Here is a 24763-nt window from a genome sequence, read left to right as displayed (position 1 = left end):
CTGGTGAAGTTTTCCCATTTGTTTAACTTTCCAATGAGAATATTAGATAGAAAATTGATTGTATTATCGAATCAGATGAAAAACAAGAATGACACTTTTAAAAACACATAATTGGTATCTGAAGCTAATGAGGAATTCAAATGAGACAATACTGAACCAAGGGGCTAGGAAGAACCTTGGGAAGTTAAATGGTCTTGCCAAGTTGAAAGTAAATTCGAATCCTGTGGGTTATGAGTTTCAAATGAAAACTTTTGGGGTTTGAATTTGTTGGTGACTTTCCTGTTCAATAAAAAAGGACTTAAGTGGCTTATAAAAAGGCTAAAAAAACTTATTGGGCATCAAACTGCTCTTACAAAACACCATCTTGATGAGTTAAGTGTAAATGAATCAGAAACACATGGGTTATATTTCCTTTAAAAATGCATATGGATTCAAAAATAAGGGGAAGAGGACTTGGCAAAACATTTTTGTGTGGTGGCTGAACCCAAAACATTTGAAAGATATTTTGAGACATTCAAGGAATCCAAAATAAAACTAAACCTGTCCAGTCATATAAAAAACAGAAAGTTCTTCTATGCAATGTACACTTATCTCTATGGGTTAATCAACACTCACTGAGCCTTCACCTTTGGCACGGAACTATGGAAGGAGCTAGCTTCTGCCTTCAAGCAACTTTAAATTTAAGTATAAATAAATATATAGAAATAATAGAAAGGGATTATAAGAGATATAGGGTTTTACAAAAATTGGCATTATAACCCACATCACATGAAAACTATAAATTAATTGAGAAATACACAAGTGCTTCCAGGGTCCTAGCTTGGGTAGGATTCATTCCATTCAAATTGTTACCCCCTCAGCCCTTTTGATTAAAGTTATATACAGTTGCAGAGTCTTACGTGTTTAAATGTTTGCTTAATGAGTGTTTTTATGTCTTTTTAAATATGTGTCCCAGCCCTCCTTCCTCCACCCTGTAGATTTGTGAGTGCTCAACAAATCTTGCTGACTGGTTTCCTGGAGGATGGGAGTGTTGAACAGAGTTTTGAAATAAGGGAGATGCTGTCTGGCAGAGAGCACTGAGGCTATGATTCTGGGTTGGGGTAATGGCACATGTGACGGTTCAGAGGCTCCAGAGGGTGAGTCATGTGTGGGGGGTGATACACTGGCTTGCTCGCAGCGATGTGCCTGAGCCAGGCTGTAGTGGGAGGTGGAGGCAGTTAGGTGTGGGGAGTCCTAATATACTGCATGTGAATTCAGCTTGAGGACAGAAGGGTGTGATAAAGAAAAACAAAGTGTTTATTCTTTTTTTTGTTTTTTGCTGGTATAGGATGAAGTTCTAAGCAAAGGACATGTACATGCCATTAATTTTTTTCTTATCAGTATCTGAAAAACCTGAAAAATATCCAAAGATAAAAATAAAATTATCTATGTACATGTTGCTAGGATCCTGCAGATCATAAATTTGAAGAGGAAGTTAGTAGGATTACGAAATGGATTGCCGAGTTCTAAAATGTGTGTGGGAAAGTGTAAAAAGTTATTGATTTATTGTCTTTTAAGGTTGTTTTCTAGTTGTTTAACATGAGTCTTACCTTTTCCACAATATTAGAAAGTTGCTTAGATCAGGAATAGTGTCATATATTTCTTTTGTGTTTTTCACTGGCTAGCACAATACTGGAACACATCAAGCATCAATAAATGCTTGTTTATTGAGTGCTTGGTGTATTTATTTCACTTTATATTGAACTGAAATGAAGTAAAAGAGTTGCTGAGGCCCTATCATGATGATGGTAAAGTCTGAAAAAAAAAGATACATTGGAAATGTCCCAATAGAATCTCTGCTCTGAGCCTATTTGTTTACAGTTAATATAAAGAAATCGAAATCCTTACCATCCTTCATCATCTTCTACTTCTGTTTCAGAAATGTCATTTTCAGGAGTTTCAGCAATTGCTTGAGTGAGTTTAGATTTAAACTGGTTCAGCAGCGCAAGGGTCTGAAATAACAATTAGGTAGGGTGAGTAAAAAATAAAACAATAAAAAAAATGAAATAACAATTAGACTGCTAAATTTTCTGATATAGATAAATATAACTTTAAAAGGGACAGTTAAGTTTGGTAGAAAAGAAAATATCCTACTTGGATATAAAACGCTTAGGTGTGTGGTTTTGAAGAAAAATAACAAAACTGCCCTCAGGATGTAACAGTGGGTGATATTAATAAACCTTGACATTGTCCTGTTTGGATTTCCACTGATATTTTTCCTCAGAGATAGATGACCATTTTTGATTTTAGGGAATATAAATTTGCTTATGTAGAAAATACTTCAACTTTTAAAAACACATGATTATTAATAGTTATGTTTTTGATGTCCGTAAGAGAGGGAGCTAACTCACTAACAGATATGGAATCAAAAAGGAAACACCAACAACAAGTAGTATTTTTCATTTAATAAATTTCTAAAATTGTAAAAATATCAATATTGGGAAGATAGAATGAATGAATACATTAACTGTTGGAACATGGGTAAATTGCAATAATATCTTTAGAAAGCTGTTGATATGTATCAGAAACTATAACTTGATCATTCCCCCTGATTCAATAATTCTAATCTGGGAATATATTCTAGAAAAATAATCTGAAACACAGAAAATGGCTTATGCACAAGATGTGCACTGTAGCAATAGTCATACAAATGGGAAAAATGGAAACACATTAAATATATATCAATAAGAAACTAGATAAATTTAGTAAAAAGCCATAAATATATTACATTACTATTAAAAGTTATATACATGAAGCATTATATTCTGTTGTTAAGTAAAAGAAGAAGGATACAAATATTAAGCATGTTTTTTAAAAAAAAGGTGGTGGGGGAACATTACTCTGAATTCTTGTTTGGCTCCCATGCTCTCTGTGGGCAAGACACAGCAACAAATGGCTACAGTTTTGTAACCACATCGTCTCCTGGCTATACCTTAACAGTCTACTCCACAATTTCAGCAGAGAACACAAGCTAGAAAAGTTTTCCCATTTTACAGGTTTAAAGAGCACCTTATTGTAAAATGGGATAAGGTATCACCAGTCTGAAAAATCAAGGGCCTAATCAATGTTTTGATATGTTGAATTCAATACTGAAATCCTCATAGTTCATATGGAAAAGAATATGTGATAGATAGTTCAATCTGTGAATAACAGGTATATTAAAGAGTCCCAATAAATTCCTAAGGTCCAGAATTTATCTACAGAATATCATTAAGATCACATTTCATGAAAAGATTAAGTAGGTTTTGGAAGTCTAGAACCTAAGCCAAGTAATGCCAAAATAACTTTAAGAAAAAAAGGCAGTGATTGCTAAAAAAAAAAAAAAAATAGTGACAATTGCTTTATACATGTCTGCAAAATTTAATGCCCATATAGACAACAGCTGAAAATATACACATTACCATAGCTGCTGAATGAGGTGAGTTTTAGAGAAAATTTATAAATTCCTATAGAATATCATCGTAGGCATTCTGAAGGCTGCCTAGTGCGTTAGGTTTTAGATATTTTATCTATTTTTAGAGTAGAGATGATAGAACTAAGCTCTTCAAACAATACTGACAGAGAAAGCACCCTTGTTTTTAAACCACATTCATTTTAAAAAACCCCTATTATTTACAAACTGTGATTGTATTTGCTTTATAAGAAAAAGTTTACTTAAAAATATTGGAAAACAGAAGCAAAACAAAATAACTATTATCCTAGCACTAAGAATAACTATTGCTAAACATTTTGGTATATATCCTTTCAGGCTTTTTATGTGTATGTGTTTTTGTGTGCGTATGTATATGTTTATATATCTATATCTATGTTACATAAAGATATATCTCCATATGTATATCTCTATATCTATCTAATCTACTGCTTAGAAATAAACCCTATTAATTTTTAATGAGGGACTTTAGTACATTTGGAAATGTCTTTTCTAAAGGCATAAAGAAAAATGAAAACAAAAAAGATTTCTTAGTGGAATGAAATTTAAAAGCTTACTAGAAAATTACACTAGACCTAGATCTTTCTCCTTGAGTTAAAAATGGCAAGGCAGTTTTTAGAGCCAATTAATGAGCTGCTGGCATTTGCTCAAAGAGGGGGGACTGTGGCAAACCAAAAACATTCTCTTGGCCTTTATTAGATTCTTCTATATGCCAGATTGGACGTTCTCTAGCTGCATTCTAAAGGCAAGAGAAGACACTTGGCAGAAAAAAAAATCAGAAAAATAATGGGGCACAGTCTAGGGTGAAGAAGATAGGAGCATTTCTGTTTGGCATGTACAGGGGAATTACTCAGTCTTTTGGCTTTTGCTAAAGGAATGAATGATCAACCACTTTCAGCATGGCTCTTCAGCACAGTGAGAGCCTTTCCAGCATGGAGAAGCTATTTTGAAGGGGCCTGGCCTTGGCAGACTGTGTTCATGCATATCTACACCCACGAGTCTCCCAACTGGCTTCTGTGCCTCCAGTCCTCCCCTGTTTCCAGTCGACTCTCCACACCACAGCTAGGTCAGAAGGATCTTCCCCAAATGCAAATGAGATCAAATCACTTCTGTCAATGGTTCCTCCTTACCTTTAGGGTAAATCTAAACTCCTTAACTTTGCTTGAACTGACTTCTGCTTACCTCTTTGGTTTCATCTTTCTCCCTCTCTTAATTTATGTTATAGTCATATTTAACATTTTTTAGTGCTTTGCAAAGAGGTCAAAGACTTCTCATATATGTACTATTCCCTTTGTGTAGCCACAACCTGCCTCCACCTGGCTATTTTCTATTCAGTCTTCAAAGATCAGCAGACAAACGATTTTCTCAGGAAGGCCTTCCCAGATTCTTAGGCAATGTTAGGTCCTACTGTTTAACATTTAATTAGGTCCCTGTATCTGCCCTTTCATAGTGTTCACCCCCTTTTATTGGTATTATTTATTTAAATAGCTCTTTTCCTTGATAGCTCAGAGAGGGCAGGAATGTGTCCATGTGTTGACCAGCACATACAGTGATTAGTACGTGGTAGGTTCTTAATAATTATTTGCTACAAGGGAGAAAAAAAGAGGAATCGATGAATAAGAGTGATCCTTAGCATCTTTGGTAGCATAGTCACTACCACTGGTATTCAGAAGACTTTGTGACTCCATGAAAACAAGTTAATAATGTATTTTTCTTAATTTCATTTGATGTGTTATTTCTTTTGAAAATTACAAATAAGTTAATTCTCCATGATTACCATTTCTTATACCTGACTTCTTATTCAACTTCCCTTGTGATTATTTTCACGCTAAGCACTGCTGTATCATGATCCTTCCACCAGTAATTCAGTGTCATTTATTATACAATTCTTGATTAGATTAATTTATTCAAATAGGTTTGGGTGTTTAAATTAAACTTTTATTTTGTCTGTTTTATTTATACACCTACAATGGCATGTCCTCATATATACATGTCAGCACCAAAAATAAATGATTTCAGTCTGCCCCCTAGCTTTTCAACATGAAAGGCTGCTGAAGAGATTTGTTTTATCAAGTGCCAAGTACTGCATGGTGTATATGGCTAACTCCCAAATTGTTGAGCTGGCTTCCTATCTCTTTTTGTTTTTGATTTCCTAAAATTTCCTTATATTACTGTCTAAAGATTCAGGAATCACTTGCAGTAAACACAGTTTTATTTGTAATAAAAATCAACTAGTAGATTAAATGCCTTATTTCCAGGCAGTGTGCAATTTCAAGCTAAGCTGCCGAGTTAGCATTTGAGATGCTGGGCTGGAAGAGACCTTCTCATTTACGATCACCACTTCTCCATTTCATAATATTCACTTAGACGGAGGTTCTACCCGAGTTTCTGAGGATATGTGGCTTTATAAGTTTCCTGTGCTTTATATGGGAGCACAAGTTTGAAACTTGAAAGTTTCAGACTTTGTCACCTACAATGGTCTGGAAAGAACTCTAGAATTTGGACCTTTACATGAGTGGCCAAAGCCCTTAGTACTGTATATAAATATATCCTTTTTTTTTTTTTTTTTTTTTGAGATAGGGTCTTGCTTTGTTGCCCAGGTTAGAGTGTAGTGTGTCATCATAGGTCAATGCAACCTCAAACTTCTGGGCTCAAAGTGATACTCCTGCCTCAGACTGCTGAATAGCTGGGATTACTGGTGCACACCACCATGCCTAGCTATTTTCTGTAGAGTTGGGGGTCTCACCAGGTTGGCCTCAAGCAATCTTTTTGCCTAGGCTTCCCAAAGTGCTGGGATTAGAGATGTGAGCCACCATGTCCTGCTGGCCTCCTTTTTCAAGAGGTAGTACTTCCCCTGATATATAATCAAATTAGGCTCCATTAAGCAACACTTGGAAATAATAAAAAGGCAATGAATTATGTGTGGATTTTGGTTTTTGAAGTTACCTGGTCTTCCCGGGAAGTTCCTTTCTTTGCCTGTTGCTTCCTCAAAGCTTCATACTTTTGCTTTTCTCGTCTGTATTCTGCAATAGCACCATCTGGAGTGGATTCTTTTTCTGAAGAATAATGGAATACTCTTAGAGTAAGTAGTAAAAAAATCTCTGTGGATTCATATCAATGTATATGCTGTCACTGAAGAGGTCAGAATTTGACTTGATTTTCCTCCATTTAATTTCAAAACAAAACCAATAAGGCCCACCAGCTCCACAATTATTTCCTAAATTAGAAAGTGACTGATGTTAATTTATCAACAAATTTTATAAACATCTTTATTCTACACTGCACTATTATAATTGTTCTTACTTGTACTTTTAAGTTGACTATAAAATCACTTATCTCACTTTCAAAATGATTAAGATTTTCCTAAAATTCAGCAATACCATTTTACATTGTTCACTTGCCTTATAAGACACAATCTTTCAAATATTCATTGATATTTCAATTACCTGCCACTTTTTTTTTTTGAGACAGAGTCTTACTCTGTTGCCCAGGCTAGAGTGCCATGACATCAGCCTAGCTCACAGCAACCTCAAACTCCTGAATTCAAGCGATCCTTCTGCCTCAGCCTCCCGAGTAGCTGAGACTACAGGCATGCGCCACCATGCCTGGCTAATTTTTTCTATATATATTTTTAGTTGTCCAGCTAATTTCTTTCTATTTTTAGTAGAGACAGGGATCTCACTCTTGCTCAGGCTGGTCTCGAACTCCTGACCTTGAGCGTTCCTCCCGCCTCGGCCTCCCAGAATGCTAGGATTACAGGCGTGAGCCACTATACCTGGCCAATTACCTGCCACTTTTGTTTCCCAGTTATAACAATAACAAACTTGAATTTGATGACATCATAGAAAGTAAATATACTGGCCGGGCACGGTGGCTCACGCCTGTATTCCTATCACTCTGGGAGGCCAAGGCGGGTAGATCATTTGAGCTCAGAAGTTCGAGACCAGTCTGAGCAAGAGCGAGACCCTGTCTCTACCAAAAATAGAAAGAAATTATATGGACATCTAAAAATATATATAGAAAAATTAGCCAGGCATGGTGGCACATGCCTGTAGTCCCAGCTACTCGGGAGGCTGAGGCAGGAGGATGGCTTGAGCCCAGGAGTTTGAGGTTGCTGTGAGCTAGGCTGATGCCACGGCACTCTAGTCTGGGCAACAAAGTGAGACTCTGTCTCAAAAAATAATAATAAAAAAAAAAATTTGAAAAAAAAAAAGAAAGTCAATATATCTAACAGATAATTCAGGACCATTACCAGAAGCAGAAAAAAATGATTTTTACTAAATTAGAAAATAAATCTATGGTTTGGTCTTGCAATAAATCCATGTGAAGATTAGTTAACATCTGGGTTCATAAAAAATAGTTTTGCCTCAAAAAAAGAAAATCCCAAGTACTAACATTTTACAATACCTTACATGCATAAATATTAACAAAAATTTGTGACTTAAAAAAGAAACAACAACCTATCTCTTCTTGTCTTTGGCTGGCAGACAAATGATGAGCCAGATGTAACCAACAATGCGGGTAATCTTTCTACTCAAGTCTTAAAAGGTTTGTTTCTTACCTCTTTGCTACCTAGTTTGAAGAATATTATGAATGTACAATATATTAACGATCAACCATTTTGTTCAAAAGATTTTCTAGTTTAAAAAAATGTGTGAACTGAGAAAACAATTTGTCTCTTTGTGGTTACCTAATATGATTTTGGTAGAACTTGAAAGGAATAATCAGTCTTATAAACAATTTTATATGTACTCTTTTAAAGTATATCCAACTCTTCTTTCAAGAGTGACAACTGTAAATGGTAAAAACTGAGCACAGTCATGAAAAAGAAGCCATTAAATACATAAACAATATCTGAGGCACAGATGCTTAGTAAACACTAGTGAAGGGAGTATGTCAGCATAATTGGTATATATAAAGTGATTGTTATAATAGGCTTAAAAATTTACTTTCATATTTTTCTGTTGAATTACATCTTTGAATACCTCTCTCCTTCTTATCCTATAGTAGTTGCATTTGCATTGTCCTGGGATCAAACACCTTGAGATGATGCAGGATCAATGCTTTCCTTTCCAGTCTCTTCTCTCACAACACCTTTGCCACATCCACCTTGCAATGCTGTCATTTGGCTTATAACGATTACTCTTTGAACTCACCCTGTTCTCTTGACCCTTTAGCCTTAGACCATGCTACTCCTTCTTTCAGGAATACTAAAAACACTCCATCTCTCCATTCCCCAATTAATTTTCCTTGCTCACTTCCTGCTCATCCTTTAGGTCTCAGCTTGGTTGGCACTTCCTTCAGGGAGCCTTTTCTGATTCCATTCTTCAAGTCTGGGTTGGATGTTCCTCCTTTGAGCTTCCGGGGCACCCTTTAGCAGTTATCACACTTTATGGTAATTCCCTGTTTACTCTTCTTTAACCCTCACTAGACATTAAAATCCTTGAGGAGAAGTCATATTTCCTTGGCACTGAGGACAGTGCTTGGCAAGGTTGAGACGCTCAATGAATAGTCAAATAAATGAAGGAAGTAATAATGAAACAGGGGAACAGGAAAATAAGAAGGCAGTAGGCCAGTGAGGGCCCCTAGCCTCACACAGTTATAGCCAGTACTTGCAATGCACCTGCAATCTCCTGATCCATAGCATTCAGGGAGTCAACAATTTTTCTTTTCTGCCATTTCCCCGTGGCAGAAATTTGTAAAATGCTAAGGAAAATTCTGATGAGTATCTATAGAACTGTTTAATGTTTTAATGGTTAAAACAAATGCAAAAGAGAAAGGACAAGTTCTTAACTTAGATTTTCAGCTATGAATGACTGAAAATCTTTATTTGTGGTGGGAATTTTAAAATAAATGTTAAGGCTGCTGTAGATAAATTCGGTTACCTCATATCACAGGTAAGTCAAGCTTAAAACCTTCAAAACATTTTCAGCAGTGCTTATTTTAGTGTTTTTCACATGCATCTTCTTAAATATGGTCCCCTTAAGCAAGGACCAACCACCTGATTTCACTTTTAAGGAGTGTGTGGGAAGCAGAAAATTAAAAACAAAAAATTCTGTCCAAAAGAAGGCTTAAAAATCAATTTTAAAAAGTTAAGGATAGGCAAATTTAACTGTATGGTAAAGCAAGTAAATTCTATAGCTATGTTGTTTATAATATTAAAAGGCCTTTTAATAACTTAGAAAAAGTAGTCACCTCATTTAGGAAACTGAATGATAATGACAGAATTTTTTTAAAACAGCTGTATTAAGGTATACTTTATATGTAGTAAAATGTACTGATTTGGGGTATACAATTTGATGACTTTTGGTATTGTATACAGTATGTAACCTCCACTGCAATCAAGATATAGAACAGCTCCATAGCCCTAAAAAGTATCTGAATCTTCCTTGTAGCACCAGGCACCAGGGATCTGCTTACTGTCACCATAGTTGCTATTACTAGAAATTCATACAAGTGGAAATATACCGTATGTAGTCTTTTATGTCTGACTTTTTCACTTAGCAAATATTTTTGAGATTCATCCATGTTGTTGGGAATTCCTTTATATAACTGAGTAGTATTCCATAGTGTGAATATACTCTAATTTGTTTATTTTTTCACCAGTTGATGGACACTTAAGTTGCTTCCAGTTTTTGGCTACTGTAAGTAATACTTCTATAAACATTCACATACAAGTCTGTGGACATATGTTTTCATTTCTCAGGAGTGGGATTGCTGGGTCATATGATAAGTGTATGCTTAACTTTATAAGATATTGTCATATTGTTTTACACAGTGGCTGCACCATTTTGGCTGCATAATTCCTATTAGCAATGTAGAAGAATTCGAGTTACTCCACATACCCAGATATATCTGGTATTGTCATTTAACTTCAGCAATTCTAGAGGGTGTGAAATGGTATCTTGTGGTTTCAAATCTCATTTTTCTGATGACAAGTGATATTAAACTTTTTATGTGCTTATTGGCCATTCATATATCCTCTTTTATGAACTGTTTGTTCAAATCTTTTGTCCATTAAAATTTTTTTGTCTTATATTAATGAGTTGTAAGAGTTTTTTTAATATATTCTGGATACAAGCACTTTGCCAGATATATATTCTGCAAATGGTTTCTCTCAGTCTGTGATTTACCTTTTCATTTCCTTAAATGTGTCTTTTTTTTGATACAGAGTCTCACTCTGTTGCCCAGGCTAGAGTGCTGTCGTGGCATCAGCCTAGCTCACAGCAACCTCAAACTCCTAGGCCCAAGCAATCCTCCTGCCTCAACCTCCAGAGTAGCTGGGACTACAGGCATGTGCTACCATGCCTGGCTAATTTCTTTCTATTTTTAGTAGAGACAGGGTCTCGCTCTTGCTGAGGCTGGTCTTGAACTCCTGGCCTTAAGCAATCCTCCTGCCTGGGCCTCCCTGAGTGCTAGGATTACAGGCATGAGCCACCATGCCCATCCTTAATGTCTTTCAAAGAGCAAAAGTTAAGTTCTGATGAACAACATCTTGTCACTTTTTAATTTCATATATCCACTTTTTGTGTCTTATCTAAGAAATCTTTGCTTGCCTTAAAGTCACAAAAGTTTTTTTACCAATGTTTTAAAAGTATAAAATTTTAGCTCTTTTGTTTGGGTATATGATTTATTTTGAGTTAATTTTTATGTATAGTGTAAGGTAAGGGTTGAGATTATTATTTTTTTCCATACAGATATCAATTGTTCCAGCATTATTTGTTTAAAAAAAAAAAAGGCTTTCTTTTCCCCAGTGAACTAACTACCTTGGCACCTTTCTTGAAAATAAACTGACCATATATGTATGTCTACTTCTGGATGCTCTCTTCTGTTCCTTTAACCTATGTCTCTCCTTATGTCAGCAGTACACTGTCTTGATTACTGCAGGTTCATAGTAAGTCTTGAAATCAGTTAGTGTAAGCCCTCTAACTTTGTCTTCTACTTCAAGATTATCTTGGCGATTTTTGTTCCTTTGCCTTTCCATATACATTTTAAAACTAGCTTGAAAATTTCTTCAAATAAGTCAGCTAGGATTTTGACAGTAGCTGCACTGAATGTATAAATTAATTTGGGGAGAACTGCAATCATAATAATATTGAATCTAACAAAATTTTACTGAATTAATCTAATTCTCACTGAACACATCAATGAACAAACTCCCAACAAAGACAGGGTAATTGGTAAAAAATTATTCTTAAAAAACCCTCAAAACTCCTCTATGATAAAAGCTTTCATCAACCTGGGTACTGAAGGAACATACCTCAAGATAATAAAGGCCATATATGACAAACCCACAGCTAACGTCATATTGAATGGGAAAAAATTAAAGACCTTTCCTCTAAAATCTGGAACAAAATAAAGATGCCCACTTCACCACTTTTATGCAGTGTAATACTGGAAGTCCTGGCCAGAGCAATTAGGCAAGAGAAATAAAGGGCATGCAAATTGGAAAGGAGGGAGTCAAAGTAGCCTTGTTTGCAGATGACATGATCTTATAATTAGAAAAACCTAAAGACTCTACCAAAGAACTATTAGAACTGATAAGTGAATTCAATAAAGTTGCAGCATACAAAATCAATAAACAAAAATCAGTAGCATTTGTATTTGGCAATGGTGAACAATCTGAAAAAGAAATCAAGAAACTTTGACTCAAGCAATACAAAAGCAATCCATATAACTAAAACATTTGTACCCCTGTAATATTCTGAAATAAAAAAAATATGTAACCACTATGGAGAACAGTATGGAAGTTCCTCAAAAAACTTAAAATAGAATTATCATATGATCCAGCAATTCCACTACTGGGTATTTATCCAAAGGAAAGGAAATCAATATTATCAGAGGGATATCTGCACTCCCATGTTTATTGCAGCACTATTCACAATAGCCAAAATATTTTGGAATCAACCTAAGTGCCCATCAATGGATGAATAGATAAAGAAAATGCGGTACATAGACACAATGGAATATTATTCAGCCATGCAAAAGAATGAAATCCTGCCACTTGCTTTTGCGAGGATTAAATAGAATACTGTCTGAAGCATGGCAAACAACTAGCTATTATTATTGTCCAAAATTAAAATGTTAAGTTACCAAAATATATACTCATACATACTGTATATTTATATGTTAACACAATATATATTTTTCTTTGTTATGATTGACTTTGATACGCTTTCAAGGAATGTTGCACATTCTTGCACAAGTTGGGCTTGTTTTTCTCTATGTCTCTCTCATACAAATACATTTCTTTTATATTATGGATTTTTTTACTTCAATGGAGGGGAAAGGGAAACCATTGTTTTGCTGGATTATGAAGCTATATACATTCTAAAAATGGTTATAAGGATTTTTCAATTGAGATGCTCTTAGATATATTGAAAAACTAAATTAAAACAACTTTAATGAATCACTTTATTTCCTCAGTATTTATCCAACCACATTCCTTTTATGTTTTCTAGCCATAATAATGAAAACCGACATGTAGTTCAGATCCTCCTAAACACATTTACCTTGATAATCTCTTAATATTGTACTATTAGTTATTTTTCTTAATATATAGTCATAACCAGCTTCATAAATGTTTTGTATAAGGCAATCAGTGGTAGTGATGGCAAGCATCTAAAAAATGAGTAAGATTCAATCATGAAGTTTTGATCTGTTTGATACAATTTCTTCGGTGATAGGAACTAAATTTAAAACAATGAAGAGAAGATTTACAGTCTCTAATTGAAGCAGGAAATGGATTGCAAAACCAGTTTCGCTCTGAAAAATGTTAAGGAAATATTTAATAGTTGGATAAAACTTTAGGGCTTTTCATCATTATTTAAAGGATCCCAGATCAAGTAACTAACGTAACTTTCTCTTTTCACAAGGTTTGAATCCTGTTTCCAACACTATTTGCTTCTACCCCATGTTTAACTATATACCATTCTTAGCAAAGCTCTAGTTAAACAATTTTCAACAGATGGACTGAAAACTATACAGAATTCTAGAATGCTGTCTATGCCTCCATTGCTAAATCAACTGTCATCTGACAAAGTAATCTTATCCTTACTGTAGCTTTTTGCTTCCTAAAGGGAAAAGTTTATAAAAACTAGACTTTTTACCCTCTGATCGTGCATGAGACCATTTTGACTTCAACACAGCTGACTAGATTTTGTAATGAAAGTTAAGAACTCAGATACTTGGTGCCTCAGGGTTGAGTAGGTAAATCATAGGCCGTACCCTAGCATTACGTAACTGTAAATGCTCTGCTACTCCACTTAGTAAAGAACGCTCTAAAGACACCCACAGATTCCATAGTTGTTCAGGAATTATGCTTTTTAGCTGCAGTATTCTTTGGGTTTGATTACTTGGATGTATTCTGGAGCTCTTAATTTGATTGTGATTATTAATCATTTAATTCTAATTTGACTTATCTTTTTAAAGATATGCTCAACAGAGGCATGAAAAAGTTCCACTGACTAACCACAGGTAGACTAATAAGAGCTGGGAAAAAATGACTAAAATTACACAAGTTTGATGTTAGGGTAGTACAGATGGTTGCATAACAGATTATTTTAAGGGTGGTCCCATTAATCTATTTCCAGAATATACAATCTTTCCAATGAAACATGTAACACTTTGGCTTGGACTGATTTTTATCTTCTGATAATTTTCTCAGAAAATAAAATAAAAAACCAGACGTCCTCTAAAGGAGTGATGAAGAGCAACCCGATGCTACTATGTGTTTGTATGCCTGCATATAGAATTAGACGATTTGATACAACTTGAAATAATTAAAATTACCTATACTACTAAACATTCTTTACTAAATTATTCTCTTTCAATGGAATAAAAAGACAGACCATATCTTATGGAAATAGCATTTTATCCTAAACTTTTAAAAGATTTTCTAAATTCAAAAGTCTCAACTAATAGAATACTTAAAATCTTCAATTCTTACAAAACCAATTTCCCTGTCCAAATTAATATTCAAAACTGCCTCACAGTAAATTGGATTCCCTCTCAGACATATCAATTTGCTAATGAATTCCATCCATTTCATCCATAAGATAAAATGCCAAGATTTGGTTGACAGTGTTCATAGAAATTCCAGGTAGAAAAGACTCATTTAGGTAATTTATTCTACTCATTTGCCAATGTCAATGAAAATTTTAAAAACAAAAGCCACCTTTGCAGCCAGAATTAAGATAATAACATTTAGCTCAGGAAGACAGATTCAATCCAGCCTACTGTTTGAGGTCAGAAAAGCAGACCACTAATATTTTTCATAATGCAGATGTTTTATGGTCCTTTAACCAAAATGGAAAACATACCAGGTAAATATGATATAGTCAAATAGTCAAATTCATGGTCCTGCCAGTTTTTTTTTCTAGAAAGTCATAAATCTAAATCATCAAGGTCAGATAAGCGAAGGCCTGATATGCCCACTGGCTGCTCTAGTTCCTGGTTTTATGAGATTTTTTTATCACCTGGTTTAAAGATGTCTTTCCCTTCCTAATGTTTTCATTTCTAGCCAAAATGAACAGGCAAACAGCTTGAGAACAGCTTTGAGGTCTGTTGATTTTTCATTATATACATTTGTGATACCAGGATTAAACCTGCTAAGGTTCCATCCGGACTGCATGGAAACTGTAACTCAAACATTTTACATTGCACATACAGCCAGATGCAATGACATCTGCTACACAAACCCAACTACATGAAAAATCTGGTCAATTCTTCTGTTTTCTAACTTTGTATATTAGAATAAAGTGCTTCTATTGATCATAGTATGATCAACTATGAATGATCATAGTACATTCATTTTTCATGTTTTTATTTCTTATCAGTTTACTCTGAGTAATTTCCTTAGTTTTATATTTCAGTTCACTAATTCTCCATTTGGTTGTTTCTAATCAATTTTTAAGCCATAAACTTAGTCATTTGTTTTAATAACTATATTTTTTTATTTCTAGATATTCTATAATATTTGGCTTTTTTTTTCAAATTCACCCACTATTTTTTCATAGTGTTGGTATTTTATTATGATTATGATTTTTATTCCTTTAAAAATCTCCTTATTTAGAACACACTTATGTTGCATCTTTCAGGTTGTTCTTGGGAATCCTTCTGTTTGGTCTTCTGACTCTCTCCACAGAGTGGTCATTTCTCTACGTGTTTTCTAATTTTTTATTGTGAGTTTATTTTCAGCTAAAGCTGCATTTCCATCAGACTCCACAGGAATTCTAGGTACCCAAGACTGCAAGGCTTCTTACAGAGGTTTTGCATTTGTTTCTGCCAGACAATCAAGGGTTCTACCAGTGCAGAGCCACATTTTTTTCCATGTTAATTTCTTGGCTCCAGAATCCTATACCATATAGACAGTATACATTCAGACTGTGTAGTCATGCCTGGTAGAGGTTCAGAATTTTGATTTTTTTCATGAGAGACTTTTTTTTCCTCATACACACAGCTCCGAAAAATGATAAGCTTTATGCGGCCTTCCTGACCAGGTGACAGATTTCCTAGTTCCCACTTCTTTACCTCAAGGCCACATCTTCTGTCCAAACGTGAGATTAAAACCCCAGTTTCTCGATATTACAGCCTATATCTGGGTCTAGTATCCCCCTGGGCCACTGCAGTATTATCAGCTTGTTCACTTAACATCTGCCTTCCCGTTGTTTCTGCCACCTAGGAATTTTCTTTTCTTTCTTTCTTACCTCTTTTCTTTCTCTCTCTTTCAAGTTTAGCTAAGTATTTAAACTGGGCTGGATCACATTTTATCCAGCATTTCTATATATTTGTAGGAGAAGGAATTTCTGTTAGCTCAGTCCATGTTGTCAGAACAGGAAGTAGCACATTCATTTCCCATGTGCTTGAAACCTCCTGAATAAATGAAAACTGAGTAAGTGACTGGCTAATAAAATACACAAGAAGTTTAAAAAAGTTCAGTTTCTCTAATACAGGGTGCTCTACCTTTAGTATTCTTATGAATCTTAAAATACACTGGATGGTTATTCATAACTAATAATGATGCAGTATAATGACTATTTGTCATTAACTGAAATTTCTATGAAACAAATGCAAAATAAATAGGAACAAAGGATGGAATAAAAAATTTACTAAGGATTTTATGTATGTTAGGCATCATGCTAAGGTGCTTTGATTATCCACGTAGAAAGTATCCAAAAACCTATTTTACAAACGAGGAAACAGGATAGGACAACAATTAGAATATGGTAAAGCTAGGATGTGAGCTGAGGTCTGCATGATACTAAAAGCACAGAGTGTCCTACTGTCTCAATTAAAACTTCAATTCCGAAAATAAAATTCACTAAGTGTCCCCCAAGTGCCTGGTACTCTCTAAGAGATGCTCTGAAAGAACTTTATAATATAATCATCCTAGGGGGCTTAAATTTTATCTACATTATGGTATTAGAATAAAATTTTAAAAATATATTAGCTGTCTATGAGATAAAAATTAGGTGATATATATGAAAGGGCTTGGGAAGGGAAGGTCCAACATGACTCTAACAATTAGTTTACCACTGGAGCATCAGTTTACTAGAGCACCAGAGCTAGAATTTTCCTTGAGGATCTTTGAACGTAACTTCTCAGTTTATAAGTGAAGTAACTATGGTCCAGGTAAGTTAAGTTACTAAGCTAGTGTTCCATGTGGGTTAGTAGCAGGGCTAAAACTTGTATTGCAACTCTTAGTTTAGGTGACAAACTGTGGTAAGACTGTTAAGTACAGTCCCTTTGTTCCCACATGTTCTCTCATGTTATAAAGAATGTCCCTTACCCTTCTAGGAGCTAGTCAGAAACTTAACCTCCACCCTACTGGAATCTCTTCATTGGCTACCTGGCTAATGAACCAATGGTATCTATCCACAAATTCCATTTTATAGTGAAGAGCTCATATCCTCTATTGTCTCAGCTATCAGCTCCAAGTAGCTGCAAATTCATTCATTAAAAACAAACAAACAAACAAACAAACAAACAAACAAACAAACAAAAAAAACATATTGAGCCAGGCATAGTGGTTCGTGCACCTGTAGTCCTAGCAATTCTGGAGGTTAAAGAGGAAGGATTGCTTCAGCCCAGGAGTTTAAAGCCAGTCTGGGCAACATAGGGAGACCTGTCCCTCTTAAAAAAAAAAGTATATTGAGTGGCTATTATATGCCAGAAACTGTTAATAAACTGCTTATGAACTATTTTAAATGGCTCTGGATCTATTACTTCAAGAAAATTTTGCTAAATTTCCATTATAAATGAAAACTTTTACATAAATAAAGGTGATGTGGTAATGATAATAGTAAACATCATTTGAATGACAAAGGGGATGAACTTTGATGGATATAGAAAAATATTAATGCTATTGATATCTAGTTGTATCTCATTATACTTTCTGGAAACTACAAAGTATGGTCTTATCAGTTTTTTTTAATATACCAGATCTTACATTAATTCAAGTAAAAGTGACAGACTTGAAAATAGCTAACAGGATAGCTAAAATCTCCAGTACTTACTATGTGCCAGATACTAGTAACTGAATTACTTGTTTAATCCTCATAACCAACAACCCTCTGAGGAAGGCATGTTATAATACTAACCCCATTTTGTCAATGATAAAATTATTTAAGCTCTTACTACCTTAGTTTATCTCAGGGATTATAAAAATGAAAATATAAACCCATGTAGTCTAGCTCTACACTACAAACCCTTAACCAGCTTGGTTATTTCTCTTCCTTCCTGCTTGAGAGGGGAAAAAAAAAAAAACTTAGAAGAAAATATTCCAATTTGACATAAAAAGGTATCAAGTAACCAATTGGATGTGTCCTGAGGAAATAAAATCCTACAGAAAAAAGGCCCTAAATTCCCCCTAGACCATAATATACGGTTTAATGGTTAATGAGGGAATAAGAGAAGAATAGGTTGCCAAACAGTGGGCTTACTCAAGTAATTTCCACCTAGGAAGAATCCCTTTATGGCTTTTACTTGATTCTCCTTGATTAATCATGTTTCCCCCTTATTTGAACCTCTAAAACACTTTGTAGCTCCTAAGCACACTGTATCATAACTGCCTCTTTGTATCACCCCCTCTGCTGTAAACTCACATGGCAGGAATTGTGCCCTGTTTGTGGCCTCGCATATGCCTTGCAAATAGTATGTACTCAATAAATAGTAGCTGAATGGATAAATAAACAGACTGATCATTGCAGGCCTTGAATTGCAACAGCATCTACACCTTATTGCTTTTGCTGGATGGAATAGATCCTTGAGGGGCTTGTAGGGGCTTAAGACCCTTAGCATACAAATATTTTTCAATAGACAGTGGACTAATTAAATTTACTGATAAGGAGTTAGATAATTTCTGACACTTGATAGAGTTGAGAAGAGTTGCTAAAGGCAACTTGAAGGCAGTTACCACTGATTAAGGCCCCTGGACACTAAGCTTTCTGGGTAGAGACCACGCAAGAGTTGGAACCGTTCATTGAGATTTTACCATTTCCTTTACCATCTCCCTTGAGGGACTATGGAGGATAAACTACATATATTCCCCCCCTCCTAGTCAGAATGCTTTTGTTTGTTAGTTTGTTTTACTTAAAAGATCCATCATGGATATGACAATGGGAATATTCTGCAATATTACAATTAGACCCTACCTGCAATATATTCTTTACTACCATTTTTCATTATTATAACCTCTAACATTTATTAAGTGGTCAGAGGTTAAATGCTAACTGTGTTTTAAAGATACCCGCAAGTTGCTCAGATGGTATCTTTAAACAGTGAATAAGAAGAAAACAGGTCTCTCTATCTGATCAAACTGCCAAAACAAAAACTTATTCATAATAAAAAAATTATTTAATGGGGTCTCTGTATATATGCACATTTACAAAATCTGGTCAGAAGGATGCTAAAGTTTATTTTTTTCTGTACTATGGACTACCATTTATAATCCACCATTTATTCATTTTGTTTAACCAATTTTCATTGTCAGCATATTTTTATACTACAAATCGAACAATACTGGCTCCATCTGGTGGCCAATAAGTCTCTATAGTTTCACAAAAATTAGTCAAAAGTAGTTAAATAATTTAGGGACTACCTGAAATATAACATTGAGGTATACCTCAACATTGAACACTGATTAAGTGCAATTCAGTCTAATTTAGATGGAAGTGTTAATTTTTTGTTCTCTATAGTTCACTCTAGATTCACTGCTTCATGTTATGGGAGGCTTAAAATAATTCTCAAAATAAAATAATACATAATGTTTTTCATAGCTCACTACAACCTTCGACTCCTGGGCTCAAGCCGTCATCCTGCCTCAGTCTCTTGAGTAGCTAGGACACAGGCATGCACCACCATGAGCAGCTAATGTTTTATTTTTTGTAGAAATAGGGTCTTGCTATGTTGCCCAGGCTGGTCACTAACTCCTGGTCTCAAGCAATCCTTCCACCTAGGCCTCCCAAAATGCTGGGATTATAGGCATGAGCCACTGCACCTGGCTCTTAATCTTGCTTTTTAAATTCTGTACAAAAGGAGTATGTCCAGAATCACAACATAAAATATTAGTGCAATGAAGTCTTAGGTATCAGCAACTTGCTCATTTTACAGATGAAAATATTGAGGTTCAGAGAGGTTAAATGATTGTGCTAAGCTGGGAATACCAGAAACCAGATTTTCTGACAAGTAAATGTTGCCTCCTGTCTATATACACTACCATGTACACTTTCTCTTTGTAGTGCATACTGACTGCAGATATACTTCATTATAATCTAATAATCATTCTGAAATTATATACATTTAAAGCACAGTGTGATCATTTATGAAGTGGAATGTGTACCTAATATAGTTTTAATTCTCTAATTAGAAATTTTCTTAATTTGTACTTTTGCTTTTTCCCTTAAGATGCTAGAAATTTTTAAAAACTTGTTTTAAAGCCCCACTCCTATCCAAATATAAAATATTATCTTGTCTTTTCAGGAATACATTGCTTGAGTTTATATTAATAATTCAAATAGTAGTCACATTGGTAGTAACTTATAGTAGCATATGATTTTAGGCTACCACAAAGTATTATATTATACTAAAAATCAATTCAAATGAATTTAAGTCATCTTACGTTATATATTAAGAGATAAAGAGACCTTAGATCAGTAAAGACAGGTTCTGAACATAAAACGTTAAATTGGTTTAGATAAACTCTTTCAGACTATCTAATAAGTACCTTTTTATAAGCTGTTTCTTCATTCTTCTTAATAATGATCATGAGAAACAACTGCTATATATAAGTGATTATTGAGAATTATTGAGGGGCATGAATGGCTTTTCATCTGGGGGCTCTGCTTTTTACCTGTCAGCTGCAGTTTGTCGCTCTCCTACAGATTTACCTCATTTTCCCTCATGCAGACTCCTGGACTAGCACACAGGTTGATTGATGTTGCCCCCAGGTCCCTCAACAGAGCACACTTTGTATTTCTCCAGATGATGTGACCCACAATTCTTGTAGTTCGATGGCAATTTTGACAACATCCTCATGTTGCCCTGTCATTCTGGAGGTGGAAACTACAAATTATATACCCTGTGTTGTAGCAATAAGGAAAAAAATTACAAAATTCTTCAAGATAAAAAGATTTCATGAAGCTAATCAGGGAGGAGACTAAAGAAAGATCTACCTAAAATTACCTAAGGCTATGATTATCCTAGTATTACAGAATAGCTGTGTTTCTAACAGTACTTAGAGAAGGATTCTATTGCTCTGTAATAAACTCATGAGGTAATTTTCTCCAAGTAGTTCCAAGAGTTTACAAACGTTTTCAAAATAGTCCTTAAAATACTTGCATGTGTGGTATGGCAGAGTTTAAGTATGACCGCCTCTTACAGCATCATCACGATTTTTTAGGACCTAGCATGTCTCAGATACAATACTAAGAATGCTCTGCATGCTTTTCTCACTGAATTCTTTAACAACAGAAGTGGTATTAGCCCTATTTTATGCATGAGGAAACAGAGGTTCAGAGAGATTAAATCTCTTGCCCCAGGTTATATGGCTAATAAGTGATAGAGCAAAGATTTGAAATCAGGGCTGTCAGACTTCAAAGCTTATGCTTTTTCTACTCTATTATACTGCAGACAGTTGTGGTGGGGGTGGTGCTCTTATGTATGAGAGCGAGGGAAACAATGACAGTAACACAACGTTAGGAGCTTATACACTGGAGAAGGAATAAGAAATACGTTATTACTGGTACAAGTAATCTAAGAGAGGTTCTGATAAAGTATTTAGGAAATTCATGCAGAGGAGGGAGAGGGAAAACTGAGTGGAGGAAGTGGCAGCACAATCGGGCCTTGAAGGAGAAATAAGATTTAGCCATAGCAGGTAGAAGACATAATAACCAAGGTATGAAGGCAACACAGTGCAGGATGCAGATGAGGAAAGGAAAATTTTTCTTTGAAAAAGAAGAATGTGTAAATAAGATGAGGAATAAGAAAAATAAGGGAAAAATCTGATCATGAAAGTCCCTGGATGCTAGATGAAGAGAACTTTATTTTGGTTAGCAATGAGCAGCTACAATTTATATCTTTCTGGTCTTATGTTGCAAAGAAATCATTTACATTGTGAGCCTTTTATAAAACTAAATCAAGTGTTTGAACCACCCTAGATTGTTACATTGTTTGAACTATTTCTAAGAATTTTTTAAGGGTTACTTTCTTATTATAGTACTAGTTAGAGAGAGTTGATAAAATAAGGGGTAAAGTTTCAAGTTTCCTGACACCTACACTTCTCTTAATCAATGAACTATGGATTCCTCAGTAGTAGTGAGACAGAGAGAGCAAGGGGGGCGGGGAGTGGGGAAAGGGGGAGAGAAAGACAGAGAGAGAGAGAGAGAGAGAGAGAGAGAGAGAGAGAGACTCCTAAATTCTCAAACTCTTGTTGGGATTTCTCCCTAAAAATTTTAGGAAGGAACTTTGAAAAAATATCCTGGTAAAATTATTTTTCCTTATCTATCAGAATATTCTAATTGAAATGTGAAAATATGTGCAACTATTTTAAAGCACTATGTTTAGTCATTTCTGACTCTGTTTCACTGTCTCAGAATTTTTTAACTGCCTAGGCCATGTTCTCTACCATAGATACACAAATTCTAGTTCAGATTCCACTCCTCTTCCCCAATCCCTATCTTTAATGACATTTCTAAACAAACTAAATTTTGAGATGGAGTGAAGGTAGGAAATAACTTCACGGAACTATGCTTCATCTGAAGTCTACTTGTGTCCAAATGGGCTTTCTGGAACCTGGGGTTAGAGGGTCAATTGGGTGGGGGTCACTCTGCTCAATTTTAGTGGTAATGTCGTGAATTGTAGGCTAGCTCTCAGTCTGCTGATTCTGGCATTTAGCTAACAGGTCATATTGCTTGTGGCTTGTTTTATTTTATTATTAAAGGAAACAATGTTTTGCAGTTTTACGGTGGAAAGAATATTGGACAAAAGTTCTGACTCCTTCTCAAATCTACTGTTTAAGTTAGGGTGAGTATTAAATATCTTTAATACTTTGGTTTCTTCATTTGCAAAATGGAAACTATTAATATAATACTTGTCTAATCTACTTCTCAGGACTGTAATGGAACTAAATGTAATGAAGTATGTGATAGGACTTTGTAAAGTGTTGATATTATATTAATATGAGGTATTATTTGGCAGAGATTACTAGGTACCATATTTTATGTCTATAAGCTACTATATAGTTATGACTCCCTTCAAATGATTAAATCTTGTTTGAAGAAGCAGGGAGTAGATACAATATTTTTCATTTTATTAACATACTTGTTTGAATAAAAAATATTTCTGTATATTAAATTCTATTTCCAAAGTACCAACAAAACTTACAATTGGGAGAAATGTGGAAAATTCTTTTTTTTTTTTTTTTTTTTTTTTTGAGACAGAGTCTCACTTTGTTGCCCGGGCTAGAGTGAGTGCCGTGGCATCAGCCTAGCTCACAGCAACCTCAGACTCCCGGGCTTAAGCGATCCTACTGCCTCAGCCTCCCGAGTAGCTGGGACTACAGGCATGAGCCACCATGCCCGGCTAATTTTTTTGTATATATATTTTTAGTTGGCCAGATAATTTCTTTCTATTTTTGGTAGAGACGGGGTCTCACTCTTGCTCAGGCTGGTCTCGAACTCCTGACCTCGAGCGATCCACCCGCCTCGGCCTCCCAGAGCTAGGATTACAGGCGTGAGCCACCGCGCCCGGCGGAAAATTCTTTTGTCAAGTTAATTATCAAAATTTAATTTATATTTTCTATAAATTTGGATGTTCAAATGTAGTACTGCTTATCATGGGGCTTACCTATAATTCTGAATTTGCTTAAAGAATAAATAGTTTTTGCTGGCATACTAATATTATGAAAAATGTTTTGCTACTCCTTTTACCTATAGCTAACACTTACAGTGCTTTCCATGCGCAAGGCAGTATTCTAAGTGTTTTAGGCATAATAATTCATTTAAATATAACAGAAAAGTAGTTGCAACTGGAAAGACCATGACACCACATGTGGAAACCTATCCTTTTGGTAAGAGCTCAAAATGTGGCAAAGTATGTGATGAGTGGGTGTCTGTGAGCTCCGACTGAGAAGGGCACCAAAGTTGGACACAAGAATGTGAGCTCCTTGAGGGCAGAGACTTTTCTGTCTTATTCCCCATTTTATGTCCAGAGCCTAGGACAGTGCCTACACTATCTCACATTTGATAAGTATTATTTGAATGAACTAATTAAAAAAATTTTTAAAAAAAGAAAAGTGATTTTTCAGTGGAAAATGTATTCCTAGAGAAAGTAATTAAAAGAGAGAGTGGAGAGAGAGAGACAAAGTAGTGTTGGCCAAATCTGATTAATAATAACTGGCTTTCCTTGTCCCAATCCTTGAAGAGCTGCAATCATTAAGCACCACTTTAGGCTTCATGTTTCTGAACATTTTTTATGAGGTACAGAAAACAAAAAGAAAAATCAAGAAACAATAAAAATATTATGCTCATCAAGATAACTTGTCAACTAAAGTTAAAGACTCTGAACTCTATATTTACAAAAACATATTTGCTGGGGAAAAATAATTATTTAAAAAATGTCATTGTTTTGAAATGGAATTTATTAATCCTTTAGTGTAAAAGGATTATTTGGGTTTGTCTGATTAGTTCCATAAACTGAATTCATCACTAAAGCAATCTTACACTTTTTTTTGGTGAAGTGAAAAATTTCTCACCCTCTTATTTTGGATTAGAACATAATTACAGACACATTCTCACT

At 35.0% G+C, this 24763-nt stretch overlaps 1 protein-coding gene and 1 long non-coding RNA gene across 3 annotated transcripts in view; one reads left to right on the top strand and one right to left on the bottom strand.

Moving 5' to 3' along the window:
* Positions 1 to 24763, bottom strand: part of CWC27 (CWC27 spliceosome associated cyclophilin) — a 203462-nt gene that overhangs the window by 31305 nt on the left and 147394 nt on the right. The window contains exons 12-13 of one of the 2 annotated variants that reach the window (XM_045566593.1): positions 6416 to 6525; positions 1888 to 1991 (exon numbers count right to left, since the gene is read on the bottom strand). In XM_045566593.1, the coding sequence (XP_045422549.1) occupies positions 1888 to 1991; positions 6416 to 6525 (214 nt within the window). Of the gene's footprint in view, positions 1 to 1887; positions 1992 to 6415; positions 6526 to 24763 lie in introns of those variants that run through there. The other variant, XM_045566594.1, reaches the window with a different exon arrangement.
* LOC123648655 lies at positions 1106 to 22954 on the top strand. The gene is made up of 3 exons (XR_006738694.1): positions 1106 to 1136; positions 7957 to 8017; positions 22925 to 22954. It is a non-coding gene; the product is annotated as an uncharacterized LOC123648655 (long non-coding RNA).

This window comes from Lemur catta, chromosome 12 (genome assembly GCF_020740605.2).
Source record: "Lemur catta isolate mLemCat1 chromosome 12, mLemCat1.pri, whole genome shotgun sequence".
In the NCBI taxonomy this organism is placed as follows: domain Eukaryota; kingdom Metazoa; phylum Chordata; class Mammalia; order Primates; family Lemuridae; genus Lemur; species Lemur catta.
Note: the sequence above shows the minus strand (reverse complement) of the source record. Positions and strands in the feature narration are given on the sequence as shown.